At 38.4% G+C, this 15,896-nt stretch overlaps 1 protein-coding gene across 1 annotated transcript in view; it reads left to right on the top strand.

Moving 5' to 3' along the window:
- The window catches only part of REEP3 (receptor accessory protein 3), a 96,173-nt gene extending 91,989 nt beyond the window's left edge, over positions 1 to 4,184 (top strand). Inside the window, exons 7-8 of the mRNA XM_075841130.1 lie at positions 748 to 896; positions 3,759 to 4,184. Coding sequence (XP_075697245.1) covers positions 748 to 896; positions 3,759 to 3,815 — 206 coding nt within the window. The 3' untranslated portion in view covers positions 3,816 to 4,184. The remainder of the gene's footprint in view (positions 1 to 747; positions 897 to 3,758) is intronic.
- The last annotated feature ends 11,712 nt before the right edge of the window (positions 4,185 to 15,896 follow it).

Raw genomic sequence — 15,896 nt, 5'->3', positions numbered from 1 at the left:
GCTTCAGCTCCCTGGCTTTATGCTGCCCACAGAGTTGTGCTTGATATTAATTTCACCGTTCATATATGCATGTAATATTGAGTAACTGTGTGAATATTTTTTTTTTACTTTGACTTGCATCATGTTTTCTCCAGCCTTGCCTGAAACTTAAAATTCTGATATCTGTAAATTGAAAAGGTAAAATGATGTTGAAAAGTGGAGCTACGCTTTAATTTTTAGGCCTCATGCACGTAGTGTTTTTCTGGTCCGCAAATTCCAGGACCGTGTTCCGTGAAATGTCATCCGCAGTTCATCCGTATGTAATCCGCAGTTCATCCGTATGTAATCCGCAAAATGCGGATGAAAAAAAAAAAGCCTAGGTAAAACAGGATGACGACAGAACTCATTCCCAGTCGTCGCCTAGCAACACTTCCGCAAATCCGCAAAACTGCGGATGACACACGGAGATGTATCCGCAATTTCCACGGGCCCATTGACTTCTATTGGCATGTCCGCATCGAATTTGCGGCCCGTAATAAGACATGTCCTGAGTTTCTGCGGCACGGATTTGCGGACATGTGGAGACCCGTGAAAACACGGATAGTGTGTATGGGCCCATAGAAATGAATGGGTCCGCAATTCTCCCGTGGATTTGCGGGGGAATTGCGGACGCAAAAACACGGTCGTGTGCATGAGGCCTTAATCATCATTTTTGGTTCCAGCTACAATTCAGTCTTTTATTCCGCTTCATATTTCACTCTTTTGTAGGATTCAGCTCATTAGGAAAAGATTCTGGAGATGACAAATCTGATGAAGAAACAGAATGGGCACACTCAGAAGATGAAATGTATGCACACAAGGGGCTCCGGAGATCACAGAGCATGAGATCTGTAAAGGTCGTCAAAGGCCGCAAAGAGGTATTTTCTTTTTTTTTCTTTTCTTTTTTATGTATACGTTAATAAACAGAGCTAGTTTATTTTGGCAGCAGTTCATACTGAACCGCACAATACAGCTCCAGAGTTTGTATGTGTTTTATTAAACTCTAGCTGAACTGTCCATCCCTCCCCCTCATCCATATGTTCTGAGTGGGTAGTGTTCCCTGCCAGATAGCCGAGGCAGTGATGATTCACAGTAATACAGTAATTCATATATTTAAAATACACTATTAAGTTTCAAGTTGAAGGCTATGTAAATGTTTGATTTATTTTTTTATTTTTTTTTGAATAAAAATGTGTATTCGTGTGTGTATTAAGGTATCATACCTACTATACTTTTGTCTTTTTTTACACAAAAGTATTTAACATTGCATAGTGTGTGTTAAGAAACTTTGTAAATACATTTTATTAAAAATTATTTTGACACTTTATTAACACACCAATACACAAAAAAAAACCACTTTCAAACATTGAGCTTTCTGTCAAACTAGTGTTTCAAGAGTATGTAATTTTTATTTTGTTTGACCCAGTTGTTGACTTTTTTTTAATTTTATTTTTAAATCCAAATTAGGCACAACTTGTTAAATAAACTTGCAAGTGGAATATTCCACTTGTTAGGCTGGCCATACATTTCAGATAGCTGTCGGCCAAACAATCGTTCAGCCGACAGGTATTCCTCCCGACTCCCCCAAACATGTTTGCTCGGCTGAGCGTGCACGCATTCTCAAAGGATCCAGCACTCCCCGACCTGACAGCAGATGTTGGAGGAGAGTCGGGACACCGCCATATACATTAAATGGTTGGCCGGTTTGGCTCGCATACATCCAATGTGTATGGCCACCAAAAAGCTCTGTTCACACCTGCGCCGTTTCTTTCATTATAAACAGATTTATTGCGTCGTACGATTGATACCACTGGCATCCAACGGAGCCCTTTAACTTATAATGAAGTTTGTTGAGGTTTGATCACGGTCTCCGTAGTTTTTACAGGAAGAATAGCGTCGCATGCAGTCAACAGTACTTAACCTATCAACACAAACCTTTATAAGAATTATGTTGATTCTTCTGATGCAGGGACACCTGCAAGTCATTCTGTGTAATGCAATTACAAGCTCATGAGTTTTAAGTGTAATGATCAGTGATTGAGTGATACAAACCTGCTGGGATTTAATTCATAAATAATTTTGATACTTCACCAACATTGTTTATTTTTCCCCTAAACAATTTTTTGTACAGTTTTGCTTGGAATATGCTTCCTTTTCCAACTTCATAATAGTGTTTATATGACATAAACTATTAACCCATTAGTAACAGACAACACCCGCATGCATTCCAAAGAAGTACACAAAATTCATCTGTATCTGGTAATAAGTGTTATACATATGTGGTTTTTTTTTTGTTTTGTTTTTTTGCTGTAGGCCATCAATTTTGGTTCTTGGAACCCTGTTTCGTGAAGACAACCCTTTTAAAAAACAATCCGCTTCTCCCACCTTAGCCGATCAGCTGCGGCCAGCCACACATTTCTCCTGCAGGGGAAATGTTGCTTTACATGCCGGCCATTCAAAGTAATGGCCGTCCATTTAATGTAATGACTTGCCGTGCTCCCTAATATAGCATATGGATGGACTGGGGTTGTCCTGATGGAGCAACCCTTTTAATTCGTCCTTCCTGCCATAGGCTGGTTGCATTAAGCATAAGAGAAAAAAGATTGGCTTTTATTTGACAGGTGCTCTGGTTGGCATAATCTGGGAGTTTCCTGCCAGGTTATGGTGTGGGTAGCAACAGACCTTGATTCAATTTTGGAAAAGGGACCTTTAGAAGAATCTGTAGAGTTAAAGGCTATGTACACCTTTTGGAATCATTTTTTTATTTAAAAAAAAAAAAAAAAAATGTGTCTGGTGCAACTTTAATTTAGTTTTTATTAAAAAATACTTTTACTTTTTGAGATGCAGCTGCTTGGTATTCTGTATACAGAGCAGCTGTATCTTGTGCTGAAACCTGTATCTGTAAGGGCCTGCGGGACTGACTGGTTCAGTGTCAGCGGGTCCTGCATGTCTCTGACAGGCAGGACCCGCTGTCACTGAACCAGTCAGTCCCGCAAATTCAGGTCTTAGTGAACAATACAGCTGCTCTGTATACAGGATACAAAGCAGCTGTATCTCAAATATTTTTTTTCAATAAAAGGTCATTCGAAAGTTGCACAAAACACACTGATGCCGTATTCACACGAGCGTGTTCATTTTGCGCGCGAAAAAAATGCAGCGTTTTGCTCGCGCAAAAGGTCCATAACAGCTCCGTGTGTCAGCAGCATATGATGCGTGATTTTCGCACAGCCGCCATCATTATGACACTCTGTATGTTTGTAAACAGAAAAGCACGTGGTGCTTTTCTGTTTTCATTCATAGTTTTGACTACTGTAGTGCTTCCGTGTGTCTTGCGTGGTTTTCACGCACCCATTGACTTCAATGGGTGCGTGATGCGCGAAAAACGGGAAAATATTGGACATGTCGTGAGTTACGCAGCGGACATACGCTGCGTGAAAATCACGGACAGTCTGAACGGCCCCATTGACTAACATAGGTCCCTGCGAGGCGCATGAAAATCACGCGCGTTGCACGGACGTATTATACGTTCGTCTAAATAAGCCCTGATAGACATTTTTATTTAAAAAAAAATCCCCAAAGACTTTTCAAAGGTGTACATAGCCTTTAAGATGAGGAGAGACCATATTTTATAGTTTGAGCAAAGATTGGCTGAGATGGTCTATGAGTTTCTAAAATGGAAAGAAGCTTGTGACCGTGGTCTGAATATTTTGCAGTCACAAATAGTCCTTTTTGTTTTGCAGGTACGATATGGATCCCTGAAGTACAAAGTAAAGAAAAGACCCCAAGTTTACTTCTGATGGGGCATAATGGAACGCCTTGGACTGCTGTACTGCAATAATCTTCTGTGCTCCACGTGATGTACTAAGATATTGTACATTTCAGAAAACACATTAGAGTCTTGGAACAGATTTGCTTCTTCCATGATCACTATTTATTGTTGTGTATTTTTATATGTTCTGTGGAACATTTTATATCTGTAAATTTGCTGCAACTTAAAGGATTCAGTACAACACAGTGGTTTACTCTTAATACTTCTGAAATGGATCTAGGTCTTCCTAGTTGTGAGATTGGGATGATCTGGAGTACTGGACCATATCATTCGGGTTTTTATTACAGTTTTATGCAACTTGGTCTTATGAATATTAAATGTTTTCTATACACTAAGATGCCTTACTAAATGATGACGCTTCTATGAAATGGAGGCTGCCTTTCATTGTTTTTCAAGATCTTACAGTTTCAATCACTTTAATTTACATATCAAAGATTAATTATTATCTTTCATTAACTAGAAACAGTACACCTAGGCAAAAAAAATAGGTATTTGCTTTTTATTTTAAACTAAAACTACCTGCGCTGTGCAATTCCTCCTGGAAAAATATTATGAATAAATTGAATGCTACCATTCCTCTTTTTAATAAAGTGTGTTTAACAACACAACCGGACATGATCAACACCAATTGAAAAGTATCAGAATGAGTAGGGACACGCCCAATTGACAAGAGAATGGTAACACGTTTTCCAGGAGGAATAACAGAGGACTTGCACAACAAAGTTCTACGAAAATAAGTGTTATTTTAAGCAAGTATTTCTAAAATGGACACGTTTGGAGATCTAAAAGGTCCTCTTCACATACGTTATTTTAAAATAAATACACTATTTGGCTAGAAGTCATTTTTATACTACCAAATCTGTACACACAAATGTCTGCTGAACATACTGCTGAAACCCTTTTCATGGTGATCAAACTCGGAAAATATCTTGCTTTTTTACCTCCATTTATAATTTGTCTTTTTTTTCTTTTAATTTTTCATCCTTTTGTATTAGTTTTTTTTTTTTTCGCTGTACAAAGCCAACTATTGGAATTGCTTTCAAATAGAATATTATGCTTTGATGCCTGTACAACCACTGCTGGCGGTGGAACGTGCCGCAGGGTGGAATGCCTGGCATAGCAAATTGCTTCTTCCTATTCTATCGGATTTTTTTTTTTATTTGTTTATTACACCTTCTGGAATTTTTTATTACTTTTACATTTTACCAATTATTATAGGTTTTTCTCTCAATACTGGTTTATATTATCTATTTTAGTTATTTCTAATAATTGAATAAGGCAAACTTCTTTTAATGCACTGCATATTATGCGGTGTGTTATATATCTTAGAATTATTATATATACGATTTGTCTGAGGTCCAGAGTAGAGGCTCTTAACCATTTCATAGCTATTATGCATTGGTTATTTTACATGAATATATTTGATTGCAGTTGTGTTTTATTTTTGTGCGTGGGATTGTTTTGTTTTTGGTTGTTTTTTGTGTGTTAATTTGAAAACATGTTTTGTGTTTTCTTGGTATGACTTTGTTTTTACTAAATGTATATATACTTCCTTTCTATCCATGAAAACAACTAGTTATATGTGCATATAGTCTGTGGCAATACTGTTTTACAACTGATACAGTGAATCTGCTTTGAGACGCCACCCAAAATTGCATTGAAAAAAGGTCTTCTAGAGGGTTTGTCCTCTCAAAGAAAATGGCCAGTATCCATATCATATGATGGATATCTGGTCTAGCTAAAGGGGTGTTCTTTTGGAGATAATTTATAGTATATGTATAGTATACTGTTAGCTTTTTATGATGGAGGCAATTGCAACATCCTGCTTCTTCATTTTATGGGCTTTACTATCTTAGCCGAAGGCTCCAGCAACATGGTAAATTGCCAGTGATGACGGAGTAATATCCACCAAAGTTTGCTATGTAGCCTAGTAGTTGGTCTTCATTATATTTTAGGATAGCTATGGGCCCTTTAAGGAAAAATATTATCCAGGAAAAATAGATTAAAACCAATATCCGCATTAATTTTCTGGGAAACGATAATCGCATTAGGTGTTGTCATTTCCCACGTCTGTCATACAATTGGTGAACTGTTTTTTTTATTTTTTTTTAAATAGGTGTGAAAATTGTTTGTGTTTTTCCACAATACAGGTTTTTTTCTCAGTACAGCCCCAGGTTTGTGCACATCTTAGTTTACAATGATTTAACCTTTAAATATTTCCAAAGTGCCTACAAGATGTGTAGGAATATTAGGGCCTGTTCATATCAGCGTTGGCTTTCCGTTGAGGGGTTCCGTCAGAGGTTTCCGTCGGGTGAACCCCTCAACGGAAATTAAACAGAAACCTTCGCTTCTGTTTGCATCACCATTGATATCAATGGTGACTGAAACATTGCTAAAGGTTTCCTTTTGTCACCATTCCGGCAGGTTTCCGTTTTTTTCAACGGAATCAATAGCGCAGTCGACTGAAATCAATGGTGAGGCAAACGGAAGCTAAGGTTTCCGTTTGCCTTTCAGTTGAGGGGTTCCACAATGGAAACCTCCGACGGAACCCCTCAACGGAAAGCCAACGCTGATTTGAACAGGTCATTACTATATTTTTAGCCTGGAACAATTTCTAATTTTTGTATGTGATGTCAATTATATATGTGTAAACAGAAAAATACATTTACTTGAAGTAAATATATAAAATGTGTCCAATCAATGCTCTATGAGGAGGCTTTCTTCCCATGAATATAATAGTACTGGAATTATCTATTCTTTTACTGTATCTAATGCACATTGTGAAAGACCTGCTGACTAGCTTGACTTTAGGTTTGTATCATATTGTTGAGCAACTTCTCAAAAAAATTAATTTGGCTAGACTGATAAGTCCTTATTTATAGTCTTGAATTTGGGACTGAGATGTTTTCTCATAGTCCGGACAAGTCTACTGCTTATAAAGAACCATGTTACAAGTTATCCGGGTCTAAGGGAAGTATCTTACAGTTCGCATCTTGCAGTATGAATTATTTTTTTCTTAAATGTTACAGTATAAATAAGTTGAACATAAGGAAACAATGTTGGAATAAAAAGTTTTACAAGTATTCGGAAGCCAATGTTTATATTTGGCTTCTGTTTTGGTCTGTGGTAGTGGCTTGCTTCACAATACTTTGTTGTAGGGAGTCAATTTGCCACTTTATGATATCTAGGTATTGTACATATGGGATGCAATTTTTTATTTTTATTTATTTTGTAAAAAAAATGAACTGTATACACTTTAAGCCAGAGATATCAATTCTGCATGTCCCAGTACCCTTTTTAGGGTTCCCTGATCATCAGACCTACACTACGATCTACCGGAGTTTCTTTTTCTACGATACCAAAGTAGATACCCTTGAGATTCAGAGCAATAGCACATTGACTATGTGGTACCCACCTGGGGTATGCACGTAATATTCAAGCAATAACTCCTAGTTATCTCAATGCTTGTTATAATATTAGCAAGGTGATTACAATGTTTCAAGTATTTTGCACTAACTTTGTACTGACATTTACTTATATAGACTACTTAATATACTATGGATCAACTTTTCTGTTAATTTTTTTTAAAACTATTGTAGTCTTGGAAGAAGTGGTGGCCAAGGAGTATTGGCTTGGAATAAGGGATAATGGCCCACATTTTCTAAAATTGGCATATCTTACAGCACTCTAAGTCTAGAAGATAGAGTGATTTGCGCCAAACATATTAAAAGGCACACACCTTTTAATAAATTTGGTACATTTTGAACTGCTAGTCTGACAGTCAGAAAATGAAATGTATTTGCTCCAAATTTGCGCATTGGTCACATATTATTATTATTATTTTTAATTCCAATTTCTGGCGCATGGGCAGCACAAGATGCAACTAATTTATTAAGAGAATGGGAAGAAGGAAAAAAGGCTGACACTGCTAAAACCGCACAATCGGAATAGGAATATGGAAAGTGGCTTTCTTCCTATTTGGATAGTTGCAGGTAAGTTGCCACGGAGTTGCTCATCGAAAGTGTAGCACAACCAGCTAAATATAGTATAGAAGAATGATCGAGGCACTCACCGGAGCTGGCAAAACAGTGTCTTTATTACAAAAAGATCTTTTTGTAATAAAGAAACTATTTTGCCAGCTCCGGTGAGTGCCTCGATCATTCTTCTATACTATAATTTATTAAGAGGCCTGCACCACTTAATAAATGAATTGTATCTTACTCCTGCGGGCTTCATATTAAGACTGGCGTATGAGCCCTTGTTCACACAGCGGAAAATTCAGGTGTATTCATGCGTAAGTGTGTTCCGTGTTGGAAATTGCATGAATTCCGCTTGTAATAAGCCCTCTATTGTTTTAAATGCGAAACTACCTTGTTCATGAGAGGCAAAATTTTCAGTGCGGAAATGTGAACCGTGTTGCTAAATTAGAAAAAAGTGTCATGTCACTTCTTGACACGGTTTCCGTGCGAAGACTGTGTCGGGTAGGCACGTGCAGAAAAGCCTCATTGAATAAGACTAATCTGTGTGCAAAACTGCTTTTACTGCAAAACCGCGATAGAAATCTAAGGGTTAGCATCAAGATTTCTGCCAAACAATCTCAGCCGAATACACGTCTGATTTTTATTTTATTTTTTTCCACATAAAAAAATATCTTTGTAAACCAGACCTAAAACGCCAGTAATAGTAAATCTGACCCATGGTCTAGCGCTAGAGTTTTGTGTTGTATGAAACCTAAATTGCTTAAAGGAAACATGTCAGCAGTTTTCAGGCCTCAAAACTGCTGACCGGGTGATATAGGGGAGGGAAAGGGCATTTTAAACTTAACTGTTTTCTGATGCAGTTTTATTCCCCCAGGGTGGTGGCGCCATTCTCTGCTCTGAGTCACCGTTCTAGCGGGCAATCAGGAGAACGCTAGAGCTGTCATTCAGATCAGAGGGGTGGGGCTTGCATATTCAGTCCCACCTTGATGGCACTTGAAATCAGCTCGTTGGGGGAACATTCATGAATCGAGAAAAAAAGGTAAGTTTAAAATGCCACGCTGTCGGCAGTTTTAAAATCTCAAAGCTGCTGACAGGTTCTCATTAATGGGATTCTACACTTTAGGCTGCAGTTTAAGAAAATAACTTCTCTTTTGGATATGTGCATCCATACCGGCATAGCAAACACAGTAACAATGGGTTAGTATATTCCCAATGCTGGTATGGGCATTCAATACGTGCAAGAACCGCTTTTTACTTCAGCTATAAGGTTGGAAGTATAGTAATGTAAAACCCTTCAAAAGTCTCTAGAATTTTACCATGACATCTTTTTACGCTGTATTCCACAGTATGGAGGTTAATTTCTTACCCAAACTGCAATGTTCCCTTAATTATATCCTCCGTTCTCCTTTCACAGCGCCTCTTCCGACAGACCGGAGTATAATTTTTGGATTAGAAGTACAGTTTCACCGCAAAATGTAAAATCAGTGCTGTCATTTTTGCTGAACTTTTCAGAATGCTTGAATATTGTAATAGGCTGTAACCTTGTTTGCTGCTTGTTAAGCACAAGAAATGCAAAAATGCTGGATCTTTTTTTGCAAATAAGTCCAATAAAACAAAAATGATATACAGAAGGCTTCTTGTGTTTTTGTTTGAACTGTGGTAAATGTTTTGTAATTCTTTTGATTTCTAATACATTTAATCTGTTTTGCATGGAAAAATGCATGTTTTAAAATTTGCGCTTTACACAATCGAGTGCCCTGAGGGGTTTTTCCGTAGGAAACCTGTAGCAATATGTTTCAGAAAGTATATAGCATACGACTATCAGGTGCATTAGACCTATAATTTATGTTCTTGTAGGTTACACACCGTTCTGATTGCAATGCAGTCTACAAGTTGTCTTTTTACTAATAAATGATAGATTGGGTTTCCAGAGGGGTGATTAGCATTTGGTAAAAAGTAATAAAATACGTTTAGATGCTGCAGGCTGTCGGCAGACTAGCAAAAATTCTATTTTTGAACAGTGTAATTCTTTCTTTCCCCCTATAATTTGAAGCTGATTTCCTTTGAGGCAAATAATTTATTGCTGGTGCTGCTTTTTCTTCTGCTTCTTCTTCTACTTTAGGGTTTGGGATAAGGAGCCTGATGAAGTATCCCCAGATGCACACATATAGGCTGTGTACATGCAGCTCTTAATATCTGGGCAACTAATTGTTGATTCAGATCATTCTGGAATTTCCTGCTGTGAATGAGAGCGGCAGAGCTGCTGCATTTAGTGTTTGGGCACAGAGTTGTTCACGTGACTCCTGCAAAGTACACAGGGATGTTATTTTTGTAGAATAAAAAAGTGAAACCATTCTAAACTACAATTTTTGAATGGAATTGAGAGCAGTTTCCATGTACATTATGTGCAAGGGCTGCTTTTTTATTCTAAGCGAGAATTTTTCTTAACAAAAGAAACAAGATATTCTTTACGTTTTTCCATAATTGCTATTTATCACATCCACTGGATAGGTAACAAATATCTGATCGATGGGGATCCACCTGCTGAAACCCCTACCAATCCCGAGAACTGGCTTACCTAGCCATCCCTATGCGTCCCATATGAATGGCGCAGTACTGCGCATGCTCGGCCACTGCTCTATTAATTTTTTATGGGGCTGCAGAGCACTATCTGGCAATAACAATTCAGGAGCATCTTTTTTAGAACTCTGCATTGTGCCGTTTCTCTCATAACCCTCTTAGACATTTATAAAATAAATTGACAACTGGGTGTTACCATTGCCCTTGTCATAGGTGGTGTGTCCCCACACAGTCTCGCTCTGTGATCACTGATTGGACAGTGTCAGTCTGTGTAGCTAACATCAAGTTGTCACTTTATGCATTTCTAGGAGGACTAACAGAGGAATGGCACAAAGTAGAGTTCTAAGAAAACCTGCTCTAGTATTGCTATTTCATGGGAAATATAAATTATTTACTAAAACAGACCTGTCAGAGGTGATAGATTCTCTTTTTAATTTAACCGGAAGGTATAAGTCTATATGTAATAGAAATGTGTGATGTGTAGCCAGTTATCATATCTAGATCAATCGCCATTGTAATACAAGGGATGAATTTTTTAAATTTGATTTTGAATATTGGTTGTTTTTTTTTAATTGCCAAAACTTGTACGAGGTTTGTCTTGCAATGAATAAATACTAGTTTGACCAAAAAAAATCGACTATTTCTCTCATCTAAATCATTAATGGATTTTTTATTTGTAGGAAGTCATGTACAGTACTGATGACTGAATTTCAGATGTTTCTGCAAATGTTTCCGAGTCCACTCTTAGGTGTGTCTCCTGCCATCACTTTTAAATTTCATTAAGGAGACATGTCCGTACTTGTAACTAAATGTACACTTTTAAAATGTGATTATCCATTAATGGGAAAAATGTGTGACAATGATTAAGACTGCCGTTGTAGTTTGCACAGGGGTTTTCAGCTTTCTTAAGGTGGTCTTACACATCCCGACATGGGCCGTGTAAACGAGCGCCAATCAATGAGACAGCTCATTGATCGGCGCTTGTTTGCTCCTTTCAGAAAGAGCTAGTATGGGGACGAGCGCACGTGGGGGTCCCAGCAGTTGAAGCACACTAATCAAACATTGATCGCATGTCTAATTGAGGTCTTCAATGTTGGTTGCTATGCCTGTTAAATGCATTCTCCTAATGTGTAGCAGTAGGCAACACAGTATTTATCATTTTTTTCATGTGTCCAGTTTTGTTGATTATTATATTTTTTGAAATATTTTTGTCATTTTTATTATATTTATGTGCCGCTGATAAGATTTCTTCTCCATTATGTGTAAAAAAAATAAAGTGTTAATTAGAGAGTATCTCTGTGGTTCATCTCTATTATCATGCTATCTAAGAAGGCAAAGCAGGGTCTATATAATTAGCTTACTTATCTGACTTCTCTTAAATAGAACATCTCCGATAAATGTAATTAGAGTAGATTTGATTACAAAACATGTAAGAGGCGAGCTGACGATAACGTACTTCATTTAGGTTTGGGTAAAAAAAAAAAAAAAAATGATGTTTAATTAAATTTTTTTGATCACTATTATGGAAGTATGCAGCACTGAATGTCATCTTGTCATGTTCAAGTAAATGATCGCTTGTCAACAAGACATTGTAGCGCTGTTTATAATGACATTACGGTAGAAAAACTAGTAATGCTTACTATGATCCAAACAAACGTCTTATACGTGTTTCGGAGGAAGTATTCATTTGATCTCCCCTTCAAGTCATAGTAACAATAGGTTTGGGAAAGTAGAAGTCTAGATGGGAGGCTGCTTGTTTCCCCTCAGACGGCAAACCACATGTGTGCTAAATATAAAGCAAACCCTACCTTGCTGGCTCCAGTATTTAATTACTCCTCCTATTCCTTTGACTATATCAGTGGAAGAACCCTATAGGGCAGCAGATGACCGGTCAGTCTGTCCCTACTAGACTGACTTTAACATCTAGGCCCACCCAATTATGATGAAACGTGATCCAGACCGTAAGGTGAAAAGTGAGTTAACTAGCCATTTGGGGTTGGTCTTATTATTCATTTTATCGCCGATAAATCAGACATGTCATTTGACCACCAGTCTCTTGAACAAGCTAGTCGTGGCTCCAAAAAAAATATGGCTATTCACATTAGTTTAAAGTTGATCAAAACAGATTTCAACCAAAACTATCGTTTGACGGGTAAGATTTAACAACGAACGATCGTTTAACCGACCAATGACAGTCGTCTGGAAAAAAAAGTCCATTCCATGAAAGAAAGTTCCATACTGAAAGATCGCTCATCCTTCGCCCGGTGTTATTGACCATGTATGATCTGTTTGAGCGACTGTAACGGTCACTATAGCCTAAAATGTCTATGGCTGCGTCGGCGTAATGATCGTTGACGAGATGATCATTCATTAGACGGTTGTTCAACCTTCGTCTACTAACCTATTTCTATCTAATGTGTATGGCCACCTTAAGCCATGGTTAGCTAGCATAGCTGGGCTTTCCAAAGATCAGTACAATACTCTTAGGCTGGATTCACACGAGCATGTTACGTCCGTAATGAACGGAACGTATTTCGGCCGCTAATCCCGTACCGAACACTGCAGGGAGCCGGGCTCCTAGCATCATAGTTATGTACGATGCTAGGAGTCCCTGCCTCGCTGCAGAACAACTGTCCCGTACTGTAATCATGTTTTCAGTACGGGACAGTTGTCCTGCAGCGAGGCAGGGACTCCTAGCATCGTACATAACTATGATGCTAGGAGCCCGGCTCCCTGCACTGTGTTCGGTCTGGGACTTCCGGCCCAAATACGTTCCGTCCATTACAGACGTAACATGGTCGTGTGACCCCAGCCTTAGGTTTCGATGGAGAGCAATTTCAAAATTTCTTCATTGAAATAAGGCATACTTGTTTTGGAGACCAGTTGAAGTCCCGATTTGAAGCACCACAGAAACAAGACCTTAAAGTAGCTGTTTGATTTAGAAAATATTTTTTTTAACTACGGAGTTAATATGATGGGTCTGCATCTATTGGCCAGAGTAGAGAGTTGCTACAAAGACGGCTTTCCACTTTGTATGACCTGAATGTCTATGCATTACATGGACAGCCCATTAGTTGCAATGGGAACTCTGTAATGCTTCATTTTCCCTGTGGTGGTGCTGCAGTTGAATTGAACACTTGCTTTCAGACTAACCCTCAGATTATAGCTGTTTACTGGGAGTCCCACTGTGATTCACATGTTGCTGGAGAAAAAAAGGGATTATATAATGCGGACAACCTGTATAAAGATGTGTTTGACAGGTCATACATTTATGGGACTACCATTTTAACTCTAGTAGCTTGATTTGACTGGGTTGTCTACGGGTATAATGCTGGCACTAAAATAAAAAGTCTGTAATCTCCGTCTTACATCAGTTTGAAAAATAAATACTTACATAGTATAATATAAAAAGGACAACTGTGCAACTAAAGTAAAAATTTTAAACAAAAAACTAGTTGTGTCGGCTGCTGCTGTGTTGTCATAATGTTAAAATAATTTTTACATTTGGATGTAAGGCGGGGGTGGGGGTTCAGTATGATTCACATCTCTCCTGTATGGTGTATATCAGCCGTAACATTAAAACCACTGACAGGTGTAGTAATGAATAACATTAATTATCATATTAAAATGGGCCTTGAGCCAAATTGTAATGGTTAGATGACTGGGTCAGAGCATAACGACAGATCTTGTGGGATGTTCCTAATAGTCAGTGTTTAGTACTTACCAAAGTTGGTCCAAGATAGGACAACTTGTGAACCAGGTGGGTGCCCAATATTCACTGATGCACGTAAGGAGCGAAGACCCGCCTCTATAGTCCTATCCCACAGAAAAGCTATTGCAGAACAAATTATTAAAAAATGTATGAAGACTAAGATATAAAGGTGTCAGAACACACAGTGCATCGCAGCGTGCTGCATTTGGGGCTGCGTAGTTGCAGACTGGTCAGGTGGGCATTTGAGCATCAGAACTGAACCATGGTGCAATAGAAGAAGGTGGCCTAGTCTAGGTATCACATGTCCTTTTACATCATGTGGATGGCTATTTAGGTTTCTGTGGGATGTGCTGGAAAGACCAGTCTGATTCATTGATGTCCAACCTTGGAAATTTACAGAACTTAAAGTATCTGCTGCTAACGTTTTGATACCAGCTACCATAGAATACCTTCAGTGGCCTTGGATAGACCATGCTGAGATGGGTTAGAGCTCATTTGGTGGCACAAGGTGGACTTACACAATGCTAGGCAGGTGGTTATAATGTTATGGCTAATCCGTGTATATGTGTATATTCTGTAAAAAAAAACAAAAAAAAAACTGATTTATAAACTGGCTTAAAAAGTGTTAATACAAATGAATTCAAAACTAATGGGGGAAAAAACCCAAAACAAAATAAAACACATAGCATGCAAACACGAAATACGCGCACTTACACGCCTTGGCATGCTATCAATGAGATTATTAATAGTTGTCTGATGAATGTTATGCAATACTGAATGCACTTGAGTACGCAAATCATCAACATTGGCTGCTGGCAGCTCCCTTTGCAATTGCCGACCAATGACGTCCCAGATGTGCTCGATGGGAGACAAGTAGGAGACGCTGCAGGCCATTGTAGCACATTTAGGCTACTCAAGCTGCTCACAGTATCACAAGCAACATGCGGCCTGACGTCCTGTTGAAAAACAGCTTGTGGGACACCTTGGAGAAATTACCATACCACTGGTTCCACGACTAAATCAATGTAACGCTGAGCTGTTAGTGTACCTCAAATGAAGATTAGAGGGGTCCAGCTACCATGCATTATGGCATCCCACACCATAATCCCGGGAGTAGGACGGGTGTGACGTTCCCTTGTGAAGGACTTTTCTCTCCGTCCGAGGCAAAATCGGAACTCATCGCTGAAGAGGATAGACCTTCATTACCATCTTGCTATGCACCATGATAGTATTTGAGAGCGGTGGCGTGTGGTCAATGGAACATGGGGTAATTATAGTGCAAAATTTATTCCTATAGGTAACAAGTATAAACGACTACAATTAAATCCCACATGGCTTACACCTTCTGTGAAAGGGGCAATACATGACAAAAAAAAGGACATTTAAAAAAATACAAATCTGAGGGTACATCTGTAGCCTTTGTAAAATATAAAGAGCTTAATAAAATCTGTAAAATTGTAATAAAATTAGCAAAAATACAAAATGAAAGGCAGGTGGCCAAGGATAGTAAAACAAATCCCAAAAAATTCTTCTATATAAATGCAAAAAAGCCAAGGTCTGAACATGTAGGACCCCTTGATAGTGGTAATGGGGAGTTGGTCACAGGGGATCAAGAGAAGGCAGAGTTACTAAATAGGTTCTTTAGCTCTGTATATACAACAGAAGAAAGAGCAGCTGATGTAGCCGGCGCCAGTGCTGTTAATATATCAGTTGATATACTGAATTGGATGAATGTAGATATGGTCCAAGCTAAATTAAATAAAATAAATGTGCACAA

Source organism: Rhinoderma darwinii, chromosome 11, assembly GCF_050947455.1.
Source record: "Rhinoderma darwinii isolate aRhiDar2 chromosome 11, aRhiDar2.hap1, whole genome shotgun sequence".
Lineage (NCBI taxonomy): Eukaryota > Metazoa > Chordata > Amphibia > Anura > Rhinodermatidae > Rhinoderma > Rhinoderma darwinii.
This window is presented reverse-complemented; position numbering and strand designations above follow the sequence as displayed.